The 26,206-nt window shown below is 39.5% G+C and overlaps 1 protein-coding gene across 1 annotated transcript; it reads left to right on the forward strand.

The window, feature by feature from the left end:
• Nucleotides 1-1,117: 1,117 nt before the first annotated feature.
• Nucleotides 1,118-23,133, forward strand: MTNR1B (melatonin receptor 1B). The gene is made up of 2 exons (XM_065729986.1): nucleotides 1,118-1,334; nucleotides 22,265-23,133. The coding sequence occupies exons 1-2, from the start codon at nucleotides 1,118-1,120 to the stop codon at nucleotides 23,131-23,133; spliced, it is 1,086 nt and encodes a 361-aa protein (XP_065586058.1).
• The last annotated feature ends 3,073 nt before the right edge of the window (nucleotides 23,134-26,206 follow it).

Below are 26,206 nucleotides of genomic sequence, written 5' to 3' on the forward strand. Positions count from 1 at the left end.
GAGAGCTTGTAAACTCTCCTCCTCTGCAGATACTCAAGACCCATCTGGACACTTCCCTGTGCAGCCTGCTGTAGGGAAATTGCTTTAGCAGAGGTTGGGCTCAACCATCTCCAGAGGTCACTCCCAAACCCCTGTGCTTCTGTTAATCATAGAATCACTCAGGTTGGAAAAGTCCTCAAAGATCATCAAGACCTAACCATACTACACTAAATCTAACAATCCTCTGCTAAATCACGTCCCTGAGCAGCACATCCAAAATGTTTTTAAACACATACAGGGATGATGACTAAACCACTTCCCTGGGGATCCTATTCCAGTGCTTAACAGCCCTTTCTGTAAAGAAGTGTTTCCTGATATCTGACCTAAACTTACCCTGGTTTAACTTAAGGCCATTCTCCCTAATCCTGTCACCAGTGAGAAGAGACCAACCCTGCTCTCACTATAAGCACCTTGCATATATTGGAAGGGAGCAATAAGGTCTCCCCCTAGCCTCCCTTTCCCCAGACTAAACAGCCCCAGTTCCTTCAGTCTCTCCTCGTAGAGCATATTCTCCAAGCCCTCCACAAGCCCTGTTGCCCTTCTTTGCACCTGCTCCAGCATCTCAATGCCCTTTCTGTACGGACGTGCCCAAAACAACACAGTACTCGAGGTGAGGCCTCACCAGCGCTGAGTACAGGGGCAGGACGATTTCCTTAGCCCTGCCTGCCAGCAAATGAATGCCATTCGCTATTTTCCCACTGACACGTTCTTAAGGTTGGGGTACGTCGCCCACTAGATTAGTTTACAACTAGTTTACATTCAGACTCGCTTTTCCACACGCAGACACGGAATGAAACTACTCACCAGAGGACAACAAGCTGTATCCCTACCCCCACCCCCCACAGCTTTACGGACCTCACCGCGGGGCGCCTCCCACGCCCTCAGCGGCCGCCGCGCTCCGTGGGCGTGCCGCAGGTGAAGCGCCCGGCCCCGGGCCGCGCCCAACCCCCTCACGGCGCCGCGTAGCTCCGCCCGCGGCAGCTCCGGTGCGGAGCGGGAGGGGCAGCACTCGCGGCGGGGCCGTTAAAAGCCTTCCCGCCCGGCCGCGCGCTCAGGCAGTCAGCGCCGGGCGTCAGCGATGCTGGAGAATGGCTCTCTGAGGAACTGTTGCGACCCGGGCGGGAGGACTCACTTCGGTTCGGCGGAGCGGGCGGCGGCGGGAGGAGGAGCCCCGCGGCCCGCATGGGTGGTGACGGCTCTCTCCAGCGTGCTGATCTTCACCACCGTGGTGGACATTTTGGGCAACCTGCTGGTCATCGTGTCCGTGTTCAAGAACCGCAAGCTCAGGAACTCAGGTAAGGCGGGAGTGGAGGAGCCCGGCTGTGCGGGGAAGTTCCGTCCCGGCGCGGTCGGGGCTGTGTGCGGGGCGTGCTCTGAGGCTTCGGCTCTCGGTGGCGGGAGAGGTGCGCAGGTGTGTGGGGAAGCGGAGCTCCGGCTCCAGACTGAGCATCGGAGTTCGCCTCGGTCCTTCACGAACGTCGTCATTCTTCTCTCTGCTCCCCGTGTGTCCTTCGGACGGAAATAAAGTTTTTTTGTCCTTCTTTTCGATTCGTGTCTGTAGTTGTGTTTTTGCTTCGTGTGCTCTGTGGGACTTTGCATCTGTGCAGGATTACTTACACGTGCCTCCAACCGCAGCACCCCGTCGGGTTTCCCTTTACGGGGTGCCCGCAGCTCTCTGCGTGGCTGCCCCTCTCTCTGAGCCGTTCTGAAACTGCTGCCTGCTCCAGGTCCTGAGAAGACCTCACTCACATTGCGTGCCCGTGTTCTGGGTATAGCAGAACCTTGCTTTGAGAGCGCAGCTGCATCATCTCGCCTCTGTCCGACCCCATGCTGAACAGCGTGGTGCTGCCTTGCGGTGGGGAGGAGGAATTGGGTGCTTGAATTTCCCGGTGCTTTTTATTTATTTATTTCTGGTGGATCAGAGTTCCTCCAGAATTCCACGTGCAATGTTTCTGCAGCTCCTGCTCGCTGGAACTAGGCACTCACTCGCCCTGCTTTTTAATTACATTATGTTTAAGAACATCCCTGCAAAGGGATGAGACCTCTCCCTAGGGAAGAAATGGGAAAGGAGCCGCTCTAGGCACTGGGTGCGGTGTTTCCGCTGGTAGTTAGGCTGCGTATCCAGCGAACTGAGCCGTTACCGAGAGCGGTACGGGGTGAGGATGGTGATGCCCGGTGCCGAACCGGCGCGGGGAGCTTCCCTTCTGCCGATCCTCTGGGGAGGATCACGATGGAAAGCACAGCGGGTCCCAGCTGTCATCTCCCGGCTGAAAGGGGAGCAAGCGGGGGTTTCCTCCGGACTGCTTCCTTTGCTCAAATGGCAGCAGAGGGAGGAGTCGGACTGCAAGAGTTCGAGGCTTGAAGAATAAGCTTCGAGGTGCTTGTTAAAGTGCTCAGTGGCGTCTGAAAGCTGTTGGAATAACACTGTTTTCTTGTCTGATCTGAATATGCTAATCCTTTTAGTGACATCTTTAATGTGATATCACTGACCCTGTCTCACTTAGCTCTCAATCTTAGAGAAGTATCCTGAAGAACAGCAGGCATTTCCTTAGTGTGGCCTTCATCAAGTTCATCAAGTTAAACTTGAAATTGCCAGACTCTAGCTTGTCATCAGGGAGGGAGGCTTTGGGGATAAAGCTGAAAGAAGATAGGATGAGAAATGCACTCAGAATATGTTGTAAGTAGTGAGCAGAGGCAGAGAACAGTGCTGGTAGTGGAGTAGTGGAGGGAATGGGGAGGTGACAGAGAGCTGAGGCAGTGCTCTGGAGCCCTCAGATAAGTAAAGATGTACCAATGAATGGACCTAGGGCTGCTCCTTTCTGAGCAAACTAGAAACATGTAAGTACTGGCAGGAGGTGGGAATGTGTGAAAAACAAGAATGGTGATGGGAAAAAGACTTACAAAGAATTAGGCTTGTAATAAGCAATGTCAGAGAGAGACAACGTGAAAGCGGTGGAGAGTCTGTGACAGCAGAGGGAGGGTCTAGATGACTGAAGAAAAAGGAGTGGTAGCACAATGAATGCTTGATTCTCCCTTGAAGTGGCTAATGAGAGAGATTTTTTTGGGGAGGGGTGAGAATAAGGATCTTTCAAATAAGCCAGTAGTTTACAGGAAACAAATTAGGCAGCTGACTAATCTCTGTGGTAATCCTTCATTCAGAGAGCAAACCAAAGCTTTATCATATTTCCAGGATCTATCAACACTGATCTGTTCAGTGACAAACAAATCTTTACAAACAAATCTGATCACTGCAAACAATTCACTTACACATCAATCTCCTTAAAATTAAAGCCTGGTCAAAAGCAAATCTGTTTTTAATGCTGATATATAGTATGAGACAGAATGGGGTGGAATAAAATGACCCGTTAACCTTTAGGTTGCTAAGTGTTAACGCTCAGCAGAAGAGAAATGGAGAATAGTTAGGGCTAATGTTCTTAGAGTTTGCTCATTCAGTTCTTAAGCAGTCGGAATGTTGCCAGCCTTACAAAGGAAAGACTGCTTCATAGCACACAGAAGCTTCTTTCCTACATCTAGATTTGTTTTTGGAGGAGGAGGGGGAGAATTTGTGCGGGCTCTTCCAAGTAGTGCATAGTATAATTGGTATGAATCAACATGCTTGTCTTCTTACATAACTGCACCCAGCCTTTTTGTGAAAGGCTGAGCAATTTCTGATCTCTAAAAGTGACTGGATTTGCAGAAATTAATGTTTTTATAATTTCTAATTTTAGAGAGGAAGTAACTTAGTCCAACACGCTAGAAAATGAAAGGAAACTTTGTATGTCAGAATGAAATAAATTAGCCTGTCTTTCTATATGACACTGTGTACTGAATTTTCAAAAGTGACTATTGATTTTGTGTCTTCATTTAAGTACGCCCAATTGGAGGCAGCTTTTAAAGCACTAAACTTTTCTAGTGCTAAAGTTCATGTGTGCTAAATAGTCACTGCTGAGTGGTCAAGCATCCTGAATGTGTAGCCAGTCATTCAAAATCACTATATGCTTTTAAGAATTTCGGATGCTTCTGTATGGGCATAGCTCTCACCATGACGTTATGGCTGATGTAAGAGCCCAACATGATAGAATTCAAAAGGTAGGAGACAAGGCATCTCTCGTGGGAGGGAGATAGAGAAACCCATTTCAATGGCCTTAAAACCAGCACAAAATCAGTGGGAGATGAGAATTAGACGCATTAACTCAAATACCATTTCAAATAGTAGTGAAGATCTTGAGACCCTTTGACTTTGGCAGAAGGCCTAATATTAACCTTGGTGCACTGCCAAAGAATGCATTAGCAGAAAGTGATATTTCTAGAGCATTTTGTCAGCACACTTTAATCTCTTCCTTTCCTACTTTTCTTTCTATGTATAACGACTAGCACAGTACAGAAGACTGAAGTAAGACATTGCTTTTGGATGTCAAGGTGCTCTTACAACATAAATTACAGTTCATGTTATTTTCCCCACTTGTGTACATAGCTGCACTTGCATGTTTAATTAAATCCAACGAGTGAGTCTGTGTGTGTGGCTGTGTAGATGGACATACTACTCACATGCATAGGCATCTGTACAAAGTAAAACATTCCTGCACATAGAATTGTAATTTTGGAACTTGTCTTTCTACTAAATAAAAATATCTGGTAGTATAAGCGAGTCTTGTGCTCTTTTTTTCTTGCTATTTTCCTTTCTGTAGATGTCACGTTTCTATCTGTGGTATAGTTTTCCCAATTGTTACATGCTGTTTTCAGTTATTCTTCATATCTTTGGATACACCAGAATTGATATCTTCTGATTTTTGAAGACTACAGAGGAGATACCCATTTCTGAGCTTCTTCCTTTGGGCTGCCTTTCGAATTTAAGTAGAGAAGGAAACATTTTTAGGGCACAATTGAGCCAACTTATTTTTTGACGTGCACATTAGTTTGGCATGATTCAGACCACAGAAGTGTTTAACTACCTCTACTTAAATAGAGAAAGTATCAGGAGGAACTACCTGAGTGTAGACATTGACCTTGAGGTGGGATGAAATAAACATAAGACTTCAGAAGTCATCATGTGATCCTTCTGGTAACTAGCTGAGTTACATTTTTAAACTTGCACAATTTTCCTCACTGCCAGTCCTCCAAAAGTTCCCATTGATCTAAATAAGACTGATGCAATGGTTCAAATCCTTCCTGGGTCCTGAAATCATTTGGTAAAATGGCTTTTAATGTCAGCAGTGATGCTGAAAAGAATATATTTTGATGAGCAGAGCGTGGGCGCTTCCTATTTTTGGTTTCAAGTAGGACCATGCTTAGAAGAAGAACTGTAATCCTGACTTCTTGAACTCTGGATCTCAGCCCTGGAACTGTGTGTGTGTGTGGCCAGCAAGCCTTCACATTCTTTCATATCCAAGCCCTTTATCCTTGAAGCTGCTGAGTACTGAGCAATTCATGGGGACATGCTTTCAAAATTCACAGAAGTTAATTGAACTCAACACTTAAAGATCCTTTATATCATTATAATAATTCCATAGTTTAAACTTCTTTTTAAATTTAAGTTTTTGCTTATTTGCTAATTTATACATATATATATAGCGGGTATAGTCATGGTCTAGATGACTCTTCTTGGAACAGTAACTTGCTAATACAGCTCATCTTTTTCTTCTGTATTTTCAGTCCCTACAGTTATTATTCCTTCAGCACCTGGCCTCATTCCTTGTATGCTACAATTCATTCACTTTCTTCTCCTTTAGTCCTCAAGAAAAAACAGATTTTGATGTTTCCCTATGTCAATACAGGCTCCCATCTTTGCGTTGTCACATGTTAGTTCTCTTTGTGTCCTGTGACCTGGTACTTCTGAATCAGACAAAGTTACTTGAGTGTAGGATATCTCGCTCTGGTTACAATGGTTTTCTTTCATCACTGTCCAGGCAGTGGTAGCGGCAGTCTGTGTGATACCATGACAAATAGGCTTCCAAAGCTACATCAGTTTAGAGCAACTTCCCAGGTACAGAAACTCCAGTTTTTATTAAGTAACAAAGATCACGTTTGTACAGTCTCTTTTATATTAGCTCATATTTAATTTTATTCAATTTTCCTTCATTTGCATCTTTTTTTCTTCTTTCCTACCAAATGTTTTTCTATAGTTTTTCCTACAGTTAAGCAGAGAGATTGCTCGATCTACTCTTCCTCTCCAGCTAATTCCCCACTTTAAGTTCAGGTACCATGATAGCTAGTCTAGTCTATGTTTCCATAAAAAAAATATCTTCCAGAGGTGAATTGGTAGTATGTTATTGTTCTCATTACTCCCTGACTGTTTTCCTAAGTTACGGCAAGCACTGTTCATGCAAAATGAAACAGAAGTTGTAGTACCAGCACAGCAAGGAAGAGGGACATGGGTACTAAGGGTGGGACCACCACAAGTCATGGCAAAGCTGCTCATCTGGGTGTGGTTCTTCCCTCCTGGGAAGAGCTTTCCTCTTTCCACCTCTTTCTTCTTGAGCCCATTCAGCCCCTTCTCAAACATCCCACCTATAAATTGAAAGAACTAGCAGCTATTCTGTGACTATTTCAAGTGTTCAAAGTTATAATGACTAATGCTACCAAAAAATTGGAGAAAGTACAAAATGTGTTAGTGGCAGACGTAAATCATGTTCTAGGAACTAAAGATTAGGATAAAGTTCTAATCTGATACAAGTTATTGCACAGCTTAATGTGCTTTATGTCCTCCTTCAAAACACCTGACAATACCATATTGAATGAGAGCTCCAAATCATAATTAATATATTTTTTTTATCCTGTACAGGAAGAAAGCATTATATCGATAAGTGGATAAGAAACATATCACCTAGATCAATTCCAAGACGCTCCAATTTTAGAAAAAAATGCCAAACTCTATTCCACTGGGTAAATTATAAGCAGTTAGCCAAACTGAAGAAGTGTAAAAGAATGAATCTTGAACCTGCAAGAGAGCAATCAAAGATCTATTTAAATTGTGCATTTCAGTTGCCATGAATTTGCCCATGTTCTGAGCCAAAGCTGTCCATAGATCCAGCTCTAATACAAACATGCAGCTTTTTATTTATTTATTTTTAACAACTCAGTAAGTTTGCTTTTATCTCCCTGAAACATACTCTCAGAGATAAGAAATTAGAAGGACCTCTCTGCAGCTGTGTATGCAAATTCCTATGTGTCTTAGCTGCATTCCCTTTATAGCTGGCTCTCTTCTGAACTCTGAGCATGCTTTTCCTTCTCAATACTTGCTGATTGCATGAGGCAAGACCTCTCTGCATTAAGACTCTATTCTTGGGTCAACCAGCAGAAGCTCTTCAAGGATTCATGATACTTTTTGACACAATCAGCCAATGAGCTAGAAGACCAAATCTACTCACAGGGAGCCAGCACAGCTCATTTTAAAAGGCCGTAATTTTTTCAGCTACTCTTAGTAGATAGATATTTACCAGGTGGCTTAAACCATTCTGTTATGGATATTACAGGAGACTGTTTTCAACTCATTGAATCAGTGACAACCTATTCTCTGTTTCTAGGAGTAAATCCTACTTCTATTCCAACTTGAACTTCATCTGAGTAACACAGTATGTTCAGGTATGCTCCAAATTTTGGCTTCTTATGAATTATCCTTTACAAGCAAATACTGCTGTCAAATACATTGCCTTGTTCTCAAGAATAAATGTGAGAATAACTATATTGTTCTGGGATGATAAAACTATTTTTTTTTCCTTTGTGGAAAGGAAGAATGATTACAATATCTCACATCTTCCTACAAATCATTCTGAGCAGTTGCTGTGGTCTTTAAACTTCCACCTTGATTTGGGCATGAAATAGATTTCCAGCAAAAGCTAACTAAAGTATGTCTAAATCACTGTGGGTGCAAATTTGTTGTCCTTCTTAACTGCTATTGTTGATCTAGTGCACTCTTTGTATCAATTCTGGTAAACAGCGAGCTGTATCAGAGTCAATGTTTTCCTTACAGGTCTTGACATGACAGGAGATAACATTAGCCTAAACGCATTCATTGAACGTTATTGATTGCTAGGATCTACATTATTGGGATTCTCTTTTATTTATTTATTAATTATAGATACATTTGACTGTGCTGGTTAATATATGCTGCTTAAATTATGTCTTGAGAAAAAACATGATCTTTCTCACAAAGTCACTAATTTTATTTGGCTACTATTTATGGACTTGAAGTGAATTTAACTTTAATTTTCAGAATTTAAATACCTATATGAAGTCAATACCAATACTACATTACTTCCACAAGCATCATCTTCTTTCTGCCATTTCTGTCACATCTTTCATGCCACATCTATCATTTGTTTTGTTAGACTGACAAATTTGTACAATGACGGCAACAACAGCTGTCAGAAAATATGACATGCTACCACTGGATTTGGCAGTCAGACTAATAAGATAGGGAAAATATCTGCTTAATACATCAACGTTGTAAATACAATTATGTTAACAAATTATAAGTTCAGAGCTAACATTGAAGGAGAAAATATATCCCTGCATAAAAGACAGGAACCTACAAAAATATCCTCATATCTCTAATGTTTGCTTATACACTGCCTGAAATTCTCAGCATCCTCTTCTAATAAAAGCAATTATTTTTTTTTTCAATTATCTCAGTATACACAACATTTAATTTGAGTTCAAATAATGAAAAAGACCTTACGTCAAATGGCTATCACCTACGAATATTTTTTATCTCATTAGTCTAGGTATTTTTATTTCCTTCTGCCTCATATCTTGGACTGTCTTTATTAGAGTAAAAATAATCTACTTGACTGAATATTAACTGCATAATTAAAAACCTATGGGTATATAATGACACACACTGTGCAGATCCTGGCCATGGTGACGTTCACCAGTGTTGTAGTCTGTAGAGCTCTTTTTTCCAATGTTCTTAGAACTAGACAACTCTATTCAGTTTTCCTACTTAAAAGGACTTAGCTAATCCTAGGAACCACTTTCAAACACATGAAGGACAAGAAAGTGATCGGTGATAACCAGCTTGGAGTTACACGTGGCTAATTGTGCTTATCCAATCCTGATAGCCTTCTACAAATACATGATTAGCTTGGTGGATCAGGAGAGAAAGATAGATGTTGTTTACTTTGACTTCAGTTGGAATTTTGACACTCTCCCATAACATTCTCTTAGGACTATCTGACAAGATAGGGGTTAGTTAGGTGAACAGTGAGGAAAACTGAAAACTGGTTGAATGACTGAGTCCTGGGGATTGTGGTCAGCACAAAACTCAGCTGGATACAAGTCACTAGTGGTGTCTCCCAGGTGTTTCCTGGGATCAGCGCTGTTTAATATATTCATTAATGGCCTGGATGATAAGGTAGGCTGTACCTTCAGCAAGTTCACAGTTCAAGAAGATCATCAAAGTATGGAAAAAGGTTCTGCAAACTGGGTAAGTTGAACCTATCTTTGAATATCTAGATAAGGAGGGAAATTCTGACCCTGCCTAAGCCAATGAGAATTGTTTTTCAAAACTTTTTCTGTTAGGATCTGGTGTTTCTTCCTGCTTTCTATGCAGCCGTCTCAACTCTCTGTTCCCTGCCTCCCAAGTCTGTACACTTCTGTTGGTCTAGATTCTCTGTTTGGCTCAGACAATTGTACCTAGTCAGAGACTGTCCAGATTCTGCTGCCTTATGGAATATGAAGAGAGAATCATAGTCAAAATAAAGAAACAAAGTCCCACCTGCTCTAATCTAAGGAACTCTCTCTCTTTGTTAGTGACCATGTCTTTATGTCAGCAGATATAATCTTAAATGTTATATAGTAGGTGAAGTAAAACCCTCATCTATGTGCAAAATCAACTCCATCTTCCCCCTATTCCCTAGCCAAAAAAGTAAATCTGCTGTAAATCTCTGCTGTTGAATATCCATGGTTGGAGACAGTCAAAATCAGACTGGACAGAGCCCTTAACAATGTGCTGTCATTGATCCTTCTTCAGGGTGACTTGGACTAAGATAATCTCCAGATAGCTCTTTCAACTTCAATTTGTCTGTTGTTATATTTCTATGTCTACCAATCTTCATTTAACTAGCTCACCAATATCACAGTTCAGGCTGAAGTGAGCTTTTTCCAGTCTTTTTGCAAGACCTTTACTAGTTCAGAGGGAAGACCTAAATTCAGGAAATCATCATGACGCACTTTTTTTTTTTAATTAAGTTGAAATACAGACCAAACAATGCTTTAGAAGAGAATACATGATCACTTTCTTTGAAACACTTTATTTATTCATTTATTTAAAAGTTGTTTACTAACCTATGAGTATTATTATGATATGAATCATGAGTGTACTTTACTTTAAGACCTTGTTTCCAAAAGAAGCAGATGGCACAGACTGACAACATCTGAAGACATTCAACTCCATACGCATGTGCAATGATGAGGCCTTCTAAAAGCTAAGAACAAAAAAGGGTAGGACTTTTCCTCACTGAAAGGTTTGCAATGGCTGTTCTCACCAAGTGCCATCTATTTACTTCCTCCACAAAATAGAACAGGAAAGAAAAAACAGAAATTAAAAAACAAAAACAAAAAAGGAAAAGAAGGCTGTTTGAATGTAGAAGCATTGGCAGCTTTTCAACCTGCACGATCCCAATTTTAGTTGTTCCCAGACACTGTATTACTGTATTTGCTGCATTATATCAGGTACCATTTTAAATAATTGCAAAACTGTCTTGGGAGTAAGGGTGACAAAGTACTGGCACAGGCTGCACAGAGAGATGGTGGAGTCTCCTTCTCTGGAGATGTTCAAGAGCCACCTGGACACCTACCTGGCAACCTGGGCTGGGAGCTGCTTTGGCAAGGGAGTTGGACTCATTGATCTCTAGAGGTCCCTTCCAACCCACGCCTGTCTGGGAGTTGAACACAGGACCCCCTTACTGCATGGAGCAGCAATACTGGTATATGTGTACATGCTTTCCAGCTGCTCGTTACTGGTTGTATGCCTCCTACATGCTGCAAATCCTTCACTGGAAGTCCTGCAGAACAGTTTAATTCATAATGTCTTAATTTCCATGTGGCCAAATCCCAACATTTTTACTGGTTGAAATGCCTTGTTCTGTTTAAAGGATTTACAAGACTTAGCTCGAAGATGCACCTTATCACGGCTAACCAAATCTCTTGACTAAGTAGTGCTGAATATCTCCCATAGTCAGCAATAATCTCATTTTTATTCATTTGAAATATCTGATGAATTGTTTAATCAGATGTGATATTTTAAGCCCTGTATTTCAAATTAGAACTTTTCTTTTTTTTTCTTTTAAATAAATTTACCAGTGAATATTAACCAAAACCACATATCAACTAGCTAGAGAAAACTAAATTTAATTTTTGTTTTCATGATACCTATACCAGCCCTTTATAGTTAATCTGAATAAAATTTCATGTTTAAGGATTGCATTTTTGTTTGTTTGTTTGTTTTTAACAAAATAACATACTACAAAATGCTATATATTTTGCTTTTTGTATATGGAAAGCAATACACTCGTGAGACTGAAAAAAAAAAAAAAGAAAAAAAAAGTATGTTATTAACAAAAAGGTTATCTAGCAACTTGTAGGATCCCACTAGACTGCGCTGTCCAGCAACTTTTTACATTGGCCTCTTTGTCAGCAGCAAATGAGTTTTTATACTTGCTGCTTTTCCTGTAAGTTTCCTCAGTTGAAGCAATCAACAGTTATGATTACTTCAAGTGAAGAAAATTAAGCTGATGTTGTGTACTGATAGATTCAGGAAACACAATTCCTTTCATGTATTAGTGCAAAAAACAACAGTATTTTGTTGTTGTTATTCAGTGATTATGATCAACAACTGGAGGTTTTTAAGCTAAGCCTCAGTGGTGCCTACAGTGGGAGGCACTCAGAGTAAGTGTTTCTTTCATCCCTCTGTCTGAAGGGGTATGGTCACCCTTGGCAATAACATTCTCTTGGTAACTACAGGGCCTTTCCCCTTCCCTGACCACCCTGAGGGCAATATCTTTCAGTGTAAGGAGAAGTGGTGTCATGGAACTTCACCTCTATGATTGGTGCAAAATGTAGCTCAGTTGTGGGTGGATAGAGATACAGAAGAAGATTATTCACCCTTCAAGCCTTCTGTCAACAGAAATGATCTGGTTGTCTAGAGCAGTGGGAGGTAAGCATCTGAGCGAGGATGTTGCACCACACCACTTCAGATCAGTACAACACAAGAGATGTAAAGGAAGCTCCAAGTAGTGTCACTGAAACTTCCTGACCTCATCATAAAAGCAGTTGTATTGGTACAGACCAATGACATAGCCTCATACTTGTTCTTTAACCCTACATGAAAGCAGACACTCATGGAATAAACTGAGAGCAGAACAAGCATATATGATATTTCCCGTTTTCTTTCATTTTTTTGATTGCTTACAGTTCAGAGCATTTACTGAACCTTGTGCATTCTCTCTGTTTAGTTAATTTCCGTTTGTATCTCCTTCAAGTATTTTTCCACTCTTTCCATTAAAACAGATAAACTTTCTGCACCTTCAAGATCCTCCTAGAATAAGAAGTTCTACAGGTTTACTACCTGTTGCAGCAACCACTTCTGTTTGCCTGTTTTGAATTCTGTTATCTTTGCTTAATAGCTCTAGCTCTTCTATTGTCCCATCCCTCAGCACCATCACCCCACTGTTTTGTTTTTGGAACAGTGTGATGGACAGGCTCTCTTTTTTTGTAAGGTGTGCCTAACAGAGATAGCATTATACAGTATGGAGCAGTAACGATCATGAACCCTGCACTTCCTTCTAAAGCACTTTTCTGGGGAGAGCCCCTGCCATCTGTCTGTCTCGGTTTCAGTCCTATTAAATAAAAAGATTTTTCACTTTAAGAGAGAATGATGAGGAGCACTGTACAATATATGTGATAACCTGAGTGTTCTGATTCTAGGGTGAAATTCTTGACCATAACCTAGAGACATGCAAACATACATGACCATAGATGCAGGAGAACCTCAGAAGACCAGCAGGGGTGGTGAGTAAGGCACTCTTTTGGGAATATGAGAATGGCCTTCTACCATGTCGTAACTTCATGGCTACAGCAGGTTCTCTAGAAGAGACTGTTATGAATCTTCAACTTTCCCTTCTCTTGGAAAAATGGATAGTACCAGGAAAGCTCATTCAGTCTTAGAAATTATCGGAAACCCGCAAAAATATTTATAACCCCTAAATGTACCATCTGTGTAGCTATCAGACTTTAGCTTTGGAAGAATGAGCCACTTGCTTCTGCCTTCTGCCTTGTTAGATGACACGATTTATTGTCTCTAGTTTGGCTAGTGCACTAGGTGGCAATAGAAAATCACCACCATCTGTGTTCTGTCTGAATACTTGCACCATAGGAAACCACAGATTGGCAAAATTATAAACCTAGAGGTAGCAAATCTCAAGCCTTTACAGAGTTCTTAACAGCACAGCATTAAAAAGATTTTTTGAACTTGGGATTCATGACGGCAAAATCAGAACAGACGCTAGTGCTTCTACATTTACCAAACTGAAAAACCTGAAGCTTGCTCACTAAGGTTTATACATATCAAGCTGCTAAGCATACCAAAGTCACAATCTCAAAAAAATATTAAAAACAGTGCAACTTAGTTTCCCTTTTCCTCAACACTGTGTTGATTGGATGTCAGGGGGAAGTTCTTTGCAGAGAGATTGATGAGGTGCTAGAACAGGCTGCCCAGAGAGGCTGTGGATGCTCTGTCCCTGAAGGTATTCAAGACTAGGTTGGATGGGGCACTGGGCAACCTGGGCACAGAATCACAGAATTGTAGGGGTTTGAAGAGACCTCTAGAGATCAACGAGTCCAACCCCCCTGCCAAAGCAGCTCTCTAGACCAGGTTGCACAGGTAGGCGTCCAGGTGGCACTTGAACATCTTCAGAGAAGAAGACTCCACCACCTCTCTGAGCAGCTTGGTCTAGCACCAGATCTGATCCTGCCTGTGGCTGGGGAATTGGAACTTGATGAACCTTGGAGTCTCTTCCAATGCAAGCCATTCTATGATTCTATAGCACGTGAGACCTACAGCCTAAAATTCAGCTCCTGAAAATGTAGCTTTCAGCTTCAACTCCTAGATGCAAATGCAGTCCAGAAGACCAGATCTGTCCCAGTCCAGCAGTCACTAAGCTACAGTCTCAAGCTACCTTTTACATTCTGAGCTTCTAGTCCTGTGAATCCTTTGTACTTTGCTTTGGAGTACAGTTTAAGAAAGGGATGTATAAAGCATTCTCCACTAAAATATCACAAAGTGGACTATTTGTATAATTTTTCTTAAAATGAAAAATGACTCTCCTCTTCTGCATAATTTCATGGTGCTTTCATCCAGAAAGTGGATGAAGGGAACTAAGACTTCTGATTTTCAAGGGTGTCTAGGCCTGAATTTCTTCTGAACGGGAAGCTCTCTCAAAGCCTATAGGGAGCTTCACAAGAAAAGGATAACTCCCACAGTAAATCATCCCTTTATGCTTTGTCTATAATATTTCCAGTGATAGTTGTTAATTTCCCTTAAATGTAGCACGGAATAAGTCAAATTCACCAAACTTGCCAAATATTTTATAGAGTTTCATAGAACATACATTCATAAAAAGAAATAATCTGAATGTTTAATAGGTCAAAGATTCAGCATCAATTCATTATTTATGGTACGTTTTTCCTCCAGAGTCTCCAAAACACCTCCATTCTAGTGAAACCTTATTACCTGTCCCTTTCCATCTGTGTCTGAAATTATGGAACAAAACAGCAAAGGAGTTTGTCACTACTTTTAAACTGCCATATTCAATGAAAACCAAAATCCATCTGGCACTCTCTTGGAGGATTCTGTTAAACCTTCTGTTAGTAACATGCTGCTGAACATTAAATTACATTAGTATGTCTCATCAAAGAATACCCGAGGTTCTTGCTTGTGGTCTCACAGGGAATCCAAATGTCAGAATGTGAAAGACTTAATTCTCTGCTCCACCTACTACTGGTGTCCACTTCTGCTGGCTTCATTCCCATGTCATGAGTGGATTTACATCTGAATTGGGCTGTCAGGACATGTTCAGTTCAGTGGATGAAGATCTGGCAGGATGGCTGGGCCCAAGGAGTAGTTGTGAATGGCATTCAATTGGTGGCTGGTCACCTGTGGAGTTCCCCAGGCCTCATGTTTTATCTAACATAAATAAAAGAACTCGTGATGCTGACCAGATGGCTGAACACAAGGAAGCATTGTACCCAGGTGGATAAAGAGGCCAATGGCAGCCTGGTCTGCATCAGAAACAGCTTGATCAGGACAGGGTTGTCACGTACTCTGCACTGACAAGACTGTCCCTCAAGTGCTGTGTTGAGTTTTGGTCCCCACACTACAAAAAGAATTGTAATTGCTGGAATGCATTCAGAAAAGAGCAGTGTAGCTGGTGAAGGAACAAGAAAATGAAAGTTATGAGGAGCCGCAGAGGGAAGAGGACTTGTTTAGGCTGGAGAAGAGAAGGCTGAGAGGAAACCTCATTGCCCCCTACAGCTATCTGAAGGGAGGTTGTCCTGAGGAGAGTGGCAGTCTTTTTTCTCAGGTGACAGTTATAGGATGCAAGGAAATGGTCTCATGTTGTGCCAGGAGAGATTGAGACTGGATATTTGGATGAATTTCTTCATGGAGAGGGCGATTAGGCATTGGAACAGGTTTCCCAGAAAAGTGGGCATTTCCCAGAGATTTTAAGAGATGTATGGATATGGAACTAAGGGATACAGTTTAGTAATGGGACTTGGTAGGGCAGGCTGATTGTTGGTCTTGATCTCAAATGTCTTTTATGACTTGAATTATTCTACAATTCTATGATTTATTCTTCCTAGTGGACTGTGAGAAAAAATAGAATGGACACAGGTGATTTTAATCTGATTAAAAGGATATCTATGTAAACCATCAGTGAGTGATGAGAGGACGAGAGGGAATGGCCAGAAGTTGCGCCGGGGAAGATTTAGATTAGACCTGAGGAAACATTTTTTCTCTGAAAGAGTGGTCAGGCACTGGAATGGCCTGCCTAGGGAGGTGGTTGAGGCACCATCCCTAGCGCTGTTCAAGAAGCGTTTAGATGAGGTGCTAAAGGATTTAATTTAGTAGTTGGGTAGGGATAGTGATAGGAGGATGGTTGGACTAGATGATCTTGTAGGTCCTTTCCAACCTCATGAACTTATGAACTTATGAGTGCAAGAGCTTAAATACTTTTTAAAAACAGTAATCAAAGAATCCTAAAGTAAAGACAAAAAAAAAAAAGAATAAAGAAAAACAGACCACGAGGAACATGAGACTTCTATATGCTATTAATATACTCCAGTTTTATTTGCTTGACACTAGCCATGCTATGCTCCCACTTCTATGGTTTCTTATGTCCCAGATCAGCACCTGGTAACCCAAGGTTATTACATAGCTGCAGTATCCCATGAACAACAGAGAATTAAATCATGGTGCATGGTTAACACTCAATTCCACTGTGATTTTTCTTCAGCTGGGATGTAAGAAGCATCAGCCTTTCTCCAGGGACAGGTAATTCCTCCCTGCCTGCTGTTTGAGCTATATTAGCTGGGACACTCCTGAAATAGAAATAGAAACTGACTCCATCCTTAGTTTTGGCTACCTACCTGGTGTCAGTTCTTCAGTCTCCCCAGAGTCATGTTTTGCTTTCTACATTAAAAAGTAAACCTTGGGAAGACTGGTCCCCTATTTTTCTCCCCTCAAGCAAATCCTGAAATGAATTAGAAGAAGTATAGAATCTATAACTCTGGGAAATTCTGACTGGTCAGAAAAAGGTAGGTGTCACTGACAGCATTGAGAACCAGCAATCCAGGCACAACCTGGGGATTCAGCAGAAGTTCTGACTATCTTTTATACAATCTTTTCAGAAAATGTGCCAAAAATAACTGACATTTTTGGAAGGACTATCAGCTAAATATCTAATAAAGATCCACATGTACTCACATTTAACAAAAAAGCTCCAGGAGTGGGACCAGCTACACTGTTCCATCACAGGAGTCATCTGTTACACAAAACTCCTGAACTCTGAACTGGAAAACTCATACCTCATGCCTCAATTCATCACTCTGCATGGTCTTTAGAACAATCTATGGCTTAAATGATTTGCCCGAGCAGTTTGGGCCTTAGTTTTAGTCTCAGAGCTATTTTCATACATTTATGAGTGGAGACATAGACACAATGAAATCATTTTTATACCAATTTTCTGTTAGATGAGTATGTGTCTTGTTTCAAGTGGTCCAGACCTTGAGACTCCTCCAATATCTGGAACTCAGGAATAATTTAGTCTTGAACCTAAAACTGATGTGCAACAGAGGTTCCATGCAACAGAGTTGCATAGTTTTAATTATAAACAAGTGGAGATTAAAAGATAGTCATCTTGGCTGAAAGATTGACTGTTTTCTTCTTTTGCATATGCCTTTGTGATCTCCATCCATGTTGATTTAGGCTAAAACAACAGATCAAACCAGGTATTTGCTGTAATGAATACGGGCTTAACATGCTTTGGGATTAGCATACTGCTATTTTTCTTTGTCTGAAGGTAAGATTATATTCATTTAAAACTTGTAGGAGCTATGAAAGAAGTTTAGACTTGGTTGTGATATTTTTTTTACATTCAAATACAATTCTAGTGTTTGCTTTTTTCTTGCTGTTGCTCTTGTTATATGCACCAGTTTATTTTCAGTATTTCACATTCTTGTTAATAAGACTTTTTTATTTCTTATATCTCTGACGGTCTGGTTAATGACTTCTTTAAATCTATGGCAATTCTTCCATTTATTTCATTAGTCATTAAAAAGGCCTAAATGTCAGATAAATTATACAAACATAACAGAAAAGAAGTGAATAACATTAAGATTAACATAAACATTAGATTTTATTTCAATTTCTGTTAGTCGGGAACAAAAATTATGAGTCACCAGCTTTCATACTGAGCTTTATATTAGGATCTTTACTAGAAAGAGGTGATTTCACAGCCAAGGAGGGATGCTGTATGCATATCACTTGCAGAGATGTCACCAGCAGAAACTTGGAGCTGTGGGTAAAACATATTCCTCCCCTTTAACTAAAGGACAAGACGCACTTTGAGTATTTTGTGACCATCTTAAAAATAAGAGAAAATGAAAGCATTGTATATGCTTATATGCTTAATGTTTATATTTAAGTAACTTACAGAATGAATGAAACCATACATCCCTTAAGTGATACCTTTGACTGCATGGCTGTCTAGAAATTGAGCACAGATTCTGTTTTTATACATCTATCACAACAAGAAAGTCATCTGAAGCCTTCCAGAACTCGTTTCAGAACAAGTGTCTGGCAGAGGAATGAAAATGGGGTTGAAAAATGTAGCATCAGAGATATGGCTGCCATGTATGGACAGACAGTCTGTCAGTCTAACATTTTCTTGAATATATTTGTATTACTGCGAATTCTGCCAAGGAATGATTGGCTGCATTTTACAAAATGATGGAACTGTTTTCATTGAAGTCAAGACCTTGCTTTTTCTTCATGGTACAGATAGATAGTGGTAGGTAATTGTCAGAGGATTATTTTTTAAAACCCTCTTAGTTCTTATCAGTCTCAGCTGGTATAAGAGACTTTAGTTATAGACACAGTGATGGATATTCTAAAGGTTTTTAAGCCCTAAGTCTAATCAAGGAGCTTTCCCAATTATCTAGGTCACTCCAAAAGTAGTGCATCATATTTATTTCCATTGAAATGGCAACAGATGCAAAGAGCACAATAGAACTATTTGATAGAACAAATTCTCAGCTAAAAACAATATTTTTCTATGTAGTCATCACCATTAGCTATGCATTTTTGCCAGTGACGAACAAGAGCCTGCATGTTGCTCTCATAAAAGTCCGTGTGGCCCTCTGGAAGATGGCTTGTCTTTCATGTCACTGTCACCACTGCTGAAATGCACCACCCACTGCCTCACTGTGCTCACATTCACTGGTTGGTCTCCAGAAATGTTCAGCAAGCATCAGTGAATGTCAGTAGATGCTTTTTTTTCCACATGGAGAATTCAATTCTCACATGAAAACGTAATGAAGAAGTCTGCAAGAGTAATTCTAGGTTTTCCATAGAGATTTGAATATGAAAATGGAGGGATAGGAAAATCCATAGTCATAAATTCTTGGTATTTCAAAAAGTCTTCCATTAGGTTATGCATCTCCTATTCATTCACTGTCTCCCTTGCCTCTCTTTTCTGCTTATATCGTTGCTGAACTATTACCCTAGTTTGACAATAACAGAGAAAGAGGCATTGTGGCATTTGTATACCCTGATGGACAGAACACCAGTGGATTATTCAATTAGAAATTTGGAAATTAAAAAGGATTACAAACCATCCAGACAGATTAGCTATCAAAATTAAAAACAGTACGTATATGTAACTTTTTGAGTCCTTGGCTAGATATTTGGTGTCTGGTAGTATTTTTGGTAATTGAGTGGTCTTTCCATTCCAGTGAGCAAATGCATTTCTTATAAATGAATATAATCTTCAACTCATGAAATTGAAATCTAGTAGCTTATCTATCAGGTAAATTATCAAGATAATCATTAGAACTAGATAAGCTTTCTTTGATTTCTGTTTTGTCAGAGGTAGCCCAAAGTTTCCTCTTTGATTACTCTATGAATATCATTAAGGTCATTCAAAATGCTGCTTCTTTGTTGTATCAAGGAACACTTTCTCTAATCACTTAAGAATCTAATAACTTTGATTTTCCAGAATGTTGATTACATACTTTTTATGAGTTAGAGGAGTCTCTCTCTTTTTTTGTAGGTTATTAATTACAGTAGGTTACTAGTTGCAGTTCATTCTGCAGTCAGCCATGTAGAAAGACAAAAACTTTGGAACTTTGTGGCACACAGTGATAACACCCAAATCTTTAAACAGCCTTAAAAGTAATAAATTGCTTTAGGCCTTTAGTGATAATGTACTGTCTTCCTTCTACGTTTTAAAGAGGGATGTGTTATCTTTTTTGACAGATTTATTGCTAACTGCCCTTATTCAATGCAGATGGAATTTTCAAGAAGTCCTAAACTGCATATACAGTTTTGATATTCACTTACCAAATATACCTTCCAGTAAATTTCCAAATATAGTTGAAGGAGCTGAATGACCTGTTGATTTAACCAAATAGTTACATTTTAAGCATAAGGATGCTAGGAGGCCTGAGAGATTAGATTTTAGCCCACATCCTCATGAAAACATACATGTTTTCTAACCTTCTTCTGAATATAAGGAAAAATGATTAGAGAAATTCTTGTTGCTGTGATTTAAATATATTCTGATAAAGATTCCCTTGTTTGTTTTTCAATCTTGTCTTTTATCATAATTATAGCTAGAAGAGACCGTCAAAGTTACTTCATCCTTCCTATACTGTAACTAAGGCCAGTAGGTCAGCACTGACAAACGTTTATCTGTTTTTTTTCTCACTACCTCCAACACTAAGAGACATTAATTTTTTTTTCTCCATATCTGGTCTGAAGCTTTCCTGTTGTAACTAAAAGTTTTTGGTGCTCAGCACAAACCTGAGAATAGATTATATACTTCCTGACCCAATTATTTGAAGATTGTTATCAACTACCCTCCAGTCTTCGCTCTAATTTATTAATTCTTTCTTCACAGATCATAAAGCTAATAGATATACTTTAGAATAGCTCTAATCAGGGTTTACCAGGTTTAACAGTTATCTGTAGCTGTGAAAATACTTCTGTGACTTTGTAAGTACATAAAGAGTGAAAGAAAGGATGCTAAATTTATAACAAGGATAATCTAAAATCAGTTGTCCACCTGTCTTGAGATGAGTCAAGTTTCTGTGGTTATGCATTGGTAATTCTGCTCTCTGTTAAGTTCCCTATCTGGTTTGCAAATTCTGAGGCTCGTAGCCTTTTCTTAAGATAGATGAATGAGAATTCCCCGTTCATTTGTTCTGGTTAAGAAAGATACATTTGCAGGAATAGGTGGAGAAAACAGTGTACAAGTGAAGTTCTGCCATTTTTTTTTAAAGTAATCCTACAAGGTTCTGTGTTTTCTGTCCCCAGACTAATGGCATCCTTATCCATAGCAGTATTTATGTTTTTAAAATTGTTTTGAGAACTGCTTTGCTAGATGAGGACTAAAAAGCTCGTAATTTGTAAGATGAATCAGCTAATTGCTCTTTTCAAAGAATAGTTATACCCACACAATTTTAAAAGGTGTTGTGTCTTTTGCACTTCAGTTCACGCAGTGTAGGACTTGAAGCAAAAAAGTGAGTATTCAAACCAAAAATGCTACCAAGAATCTAAAGTTTACAGCTCTCCTGGGAAGTCTATAGAGAATTATTTCCTAAAAGACAAGGGAGCCACTACATGTCATGGAAAGGCTCTCGTTTTTCATGAATAAGCTTAATACTTCACCATTTTATTAAAGTTTCCTAAAGTACAATATTTAAAAATTTCAAACTGATTAAAAGGGCACTGTTTAAAGACAAAAAATCTCAGGCATATCACTAATTTTTATTTTTTTTTTATCATAATCAGAAGAAAGGGTCTAAAGGCTTCTTTCATGCATTTGAATGCTTTCTTTCACTTGCATCTTTCTACTACGTGCATACAGTTAAATATACCTTTCTACAGAAAGTAGTGAAGGCAGTTCACTCTTTCTTAGTCAATGCAGTGACAAAATAACTCCAGTACGGCCATTCTTGTAGAAAATGTCTACATGAGTCTAATGCATATCAATTAAGATTATGCATGGAACAGCACATCCTTCTAATTCCTGTAGACATTGTTTTTATATATATCCTTCCCCTTGGTAAATTTCAAGCCTGATAGTATTCTAGTCATAGATTAAAGTGATGTAGTAGCCTGCCTATCTAGTGCCATTTCAACTTTTTTCTTTCCTTTTATCCTCTTTCTCCAGCTGTGGAGTTAGCTATACAGAAATGACATGGCTTGCTATGTTTATTAAAGTTCAAAATTGAATGAAGGGTATAATCCATTCACCAAGCAAATCAAAACATCATGTTGCTGCAACTATTTTTATGTGTCCTAGGCTGAATGATAGAATTATTTCCCCTACAGACCCTACTGATACTATATACCTGCTGATATCCAAAATAATGCAGTATGTTTTCTTCATGTTCACAACTATGCTTGCTTTCAGACTTATGTCTATGTATCTTTCTTTTCCCTCAGGTAATGCATTTGTGGTGAGCCTGGCTTTGGCTGATCTGGTGGTGGCCTTGTATCCATACCCACTGGTGCTCTTAGCAATTTTCCACAATGGATGGACTTTGGGTGAAATGCACTGTAAAGTGAGCGGCTTTGTGATGGGCCTAAGTGTAATAGGCTCTATTTTCAACATCACTGCGATTGCAATAAACCGATATTGCTATATATGTCATAGCTTTGCCTATGACAAAGTGTATAGCTGTTGGAACACAATGCTCTATGTCTCCTTAATCTGGGTATTAACAGTAATTGCAACTGTGCCAAATTTTTTTGTCGGCTCCTTGAAGTATGATCCACGCATCTATTCATGCACATTTGTTCAGACTGCGAGCTCCTACTATACAATTGCAGTTGTGGTAATTCATTTCATTGTTCCCATCACTGTTGTGAGCTTCTGCTACCTTCGAATCTGGGTCTTAGTGCTTCAAGTTAGAAGACGAGTCAAGTCAGAAACAAAGCCAAGACTGAAACCGAGTGATTTCAGAAACTTTCTTACCATGTTTGTGGTTTTTGTGATTTTTGCCTTTTGCTGGGCACCTCTAAACTTCATAGGACTGGCTGTAGCCATCAATCCTTCAGAAATGGCACCAAAAGTTCCTGAATGGTTATTCATTATAAGCTACTTCATGGCCTATTTCAACAGCTGCCTTAATGCAATAATATATGGACTTCTTAACCAGAATTTTCGGAATGAATACAAACGTATTTTAATGTCACTGTGGATGCCAAGGCTTTTCTTCCAGGACACATCCAAAGGAGGAACTGATGGACAGAAGAGCAAGCCTTCTCCTGCTTTAAACAACAATGACCAAATGAAAACTGATACCTTGTAAAGGGGTGATGATTCATGTAAAAGTTTGTCATGGAGAGCTCCAGTGATAGAGTTGCAATGTTCTAGTCATTCTTGCTTACTCTGGGGGACTTTCCAATTGGATGGCACTTTGTGACTGGAATACTGTCTTCTTGGTAAAGCACATTGCTCACAATTCATAATTTATACAAGATATCAATTGAAAATACATTTCAAAATTAAAGCAGTAGATGAGCGCAAACTATTTTGTTTTTGAGAGTTGAATTCTACTTCAAGGCACATGAGGCATGTTTTTACTCCAGTAGGAACCCTGCATGTTTTATCCAAGGACAGGAGACACCTCTCAGAAGATGCAGTGAAGGTACTCGTCTACGGACACAGCAGCTCATCAAGGCTGTGGAGTGATTTTTATGTTCAGTGATGCAGAGCCAAAATCTTGTCAGTGGTGCCCAGTGCAAGGACAAAAGGCAATGGGCACACACTGGAACACAGGAGGTTCCCTCTGAACACCGGGATGCACTACTGTGCTGTGCAGATGATGGAGCACTGGCATGGGTTGCCCACAGAGGCTGTGGGGACTTCTCCTTGGAGATTTTCCAGAGCTGTTTGGAGATGGTCCTGGGCACCCTGCCCTTTTTGTCCCTGATTGAGTAGCTGTTGTGTCAGATAGACTCAGAGGTCCTTTCCCACTTCCATCATTCTGTGATTCTAAAGAGAGGGTGAATCAGATACTCTGTTTTGCATACATAAGACAAATATCAGGTTTCTGTGCAAGTACTGCTGGCAGTAGTATTGTCTATGAATCAAACTTATGAATTGAAAAAATGAGTGTTGGTATGAAAGTAAATAATAGCATCAAAGCCTTTCCTGACCAGTTTTTTCTTACTTGCATATGTTGTATTTCCCATCTCAATGTATTTAGTCTTCTGTTACCTATTTTATGGTAGAGAATGTAATATAATATAAATATTTTATTTCTTACTTATATACTTAAGGCAACATTCTTTCTTTTAGAGAAGACTGAATTTTCATTGTGCTCCATTTATTTACCTCAAAATGCACAACTAAATTAATTTGATGCACTTTAACTTAATTGACACATTTTCATCTGGCTGAAAATTGTGACATATGTCCTGTAGTAATCTGGAATGCCAACTGGACACCAGGCATGATAGCCCAGATTGACTCAAATGACAGTAGACACTAGTGAGTAATCAAATGAAAAAAAAACCCTTTTAACTGTAATGGCAGCTGAGGTATTTGCCTCGCATGTAGACATCTAGTCTTTAATAGAATCCACTTTTGGTGTCTAATCTAATGTAACCTTCAACCTTCCCTATGTAATCTGTAGAGATAGGATTAATTTAATCTACGATATTCATGCATCCAAAAATGGAATGAATTGCTCCATGGTGATGCTGTGGTAGTGCATTGTCTGTGGAAGGTTTCCTTACTAGTTCAAACTGGTAAAGTTTGGGTAGCTATACAGTAATTTATCTTGCCCAATTTGGGATTTCTTCAGTGTAGGTGTCGGTATACATTTACATTTCTAAATTCCCACTGGAGTCCATGGAGGCCTAGGAAATAATCTATTTTATCTTCCTTCACAGTACAGGTGACAGAGCACTGGCACAGGCTGCCCAGAGAGGCTGTGGAGTCTCCTCTGGAGATGTTCGATACCCACCTGGATGCCTGCCCGTGCAACCTGCTCTAGGGAGCCTTCTTTGGCAGGGGGTTGGACTTGATGATCTCTAGAGATCCCTTCCAACCCCTACAATTCTGTGATTCTGTGAAATAGCCTTCCTTGGTCAGAGGAACTGACTAACAGACCTCAAAATGTCTTCACTGAATATAATTGATATCATGTAGGTGATATGGAAACACATTTCAGACAAAGATACATAATCTCAATCCCATCATTAGTGTACCTACAGTTCATATTTGCACAGTTCATACAATGAAATTATGACTTTGAACTTTCTTTCCAAACAGCTCAAATTTATACTGGTTTTCACATTTTTAAGGTAACAATGATCATACAGGTCAAGTTATAGACTGCATTATACCTTGGATCATCACAGTCACTTACATGATGTGATTTGAATTATCTCAAAATCAGATTGGTGGTCTGTGTGTAAGCACACAGTAAATAAAGTTATTTTATCATTAGATCCAAAATGCACATTTCTCTTAATAGCACTCATCAGGGGAGCGATGACAGGACAAACAGCTTTTCTGTCCCTTTCAGGTACTGAAATAGGAACTGAAGGAATTCAGGCTGCTGTCACGCTTATCTGTGATTCCTAACCTGACTATTGTGAAAAACGTTTCTGCAGTATTAAATTCATGCATCAAATATACTGCTAACAAAGATGTAAAGATATTAAACATAGTCCATTTATTACACATACAGAAAAACTTCAAGGAAGCATCATATTTTAACTGATTTACTTGGTTGCCAAAAGTTTAAGTTGCAGAAACGTAACAAATGTGATGATTCTTTTGGCTTCATTCATGTTAATTCCTGATGATTTCTGAAGTTCAGTACCCTCAGCCTCATAAAGTAGTAGCCTGGTAAACACTGAAAATTTGGAATAGGGATATGAGAGATATAAATATTTTCTCTTCATTACAGATCTAGGGGTCTACTTAATCCACTAGTAGTAGTAGTTGAACAATTAGGACCTGTGATTATTTTACACGTAAATTCAGGATCTTAAATGGGACAAATTTTGCCTGGCCATAAAAATACCATGGGTAAAAGTATCAGTAGTTTAAATGAAGATTCCTTGAAAACAGTTTTGTAAGTCTGGCAGTTATAATTTTTGTATGTGCTGTTTTTTGCTTATAACCTCCAAATTAATGTTCTGAAGAAAGAACTAATATATCTCATATTCCTATATAATATAATAATAATATACCTAATAAACATGAAACTTGTCTCAGAGGAAATAATTAGTTTCAAGAGTCTTGAAAACTTGCAGGAAAGGACATCAAGTTTTCTTCATTGACAATACAGCTTTTTCTGACTTCACTGAGTACTCAAATTTATAACTTGAAAGTCAAAATTTGTTGTCTGACTTGCACATAAATTA

This window comes from Cyrtonyx montezumae, unplaced genomic scaffold, assembly GCF_038088225.1.
Source record: "Cyrtonyx montezumae isolate F1298 unplaced genomic scaffold, pur_monq_1.0 scaffold_12, whole genome shotgun sequence".
In the NCBI taxonomy this organism is placed as follows: domain Eukaryota; kingdom Metazoa; phylum Chordata; class Aves; order Galliformes; family Odontophoridae; genus Cyrtonyx; species Cyrtonyx montezumae.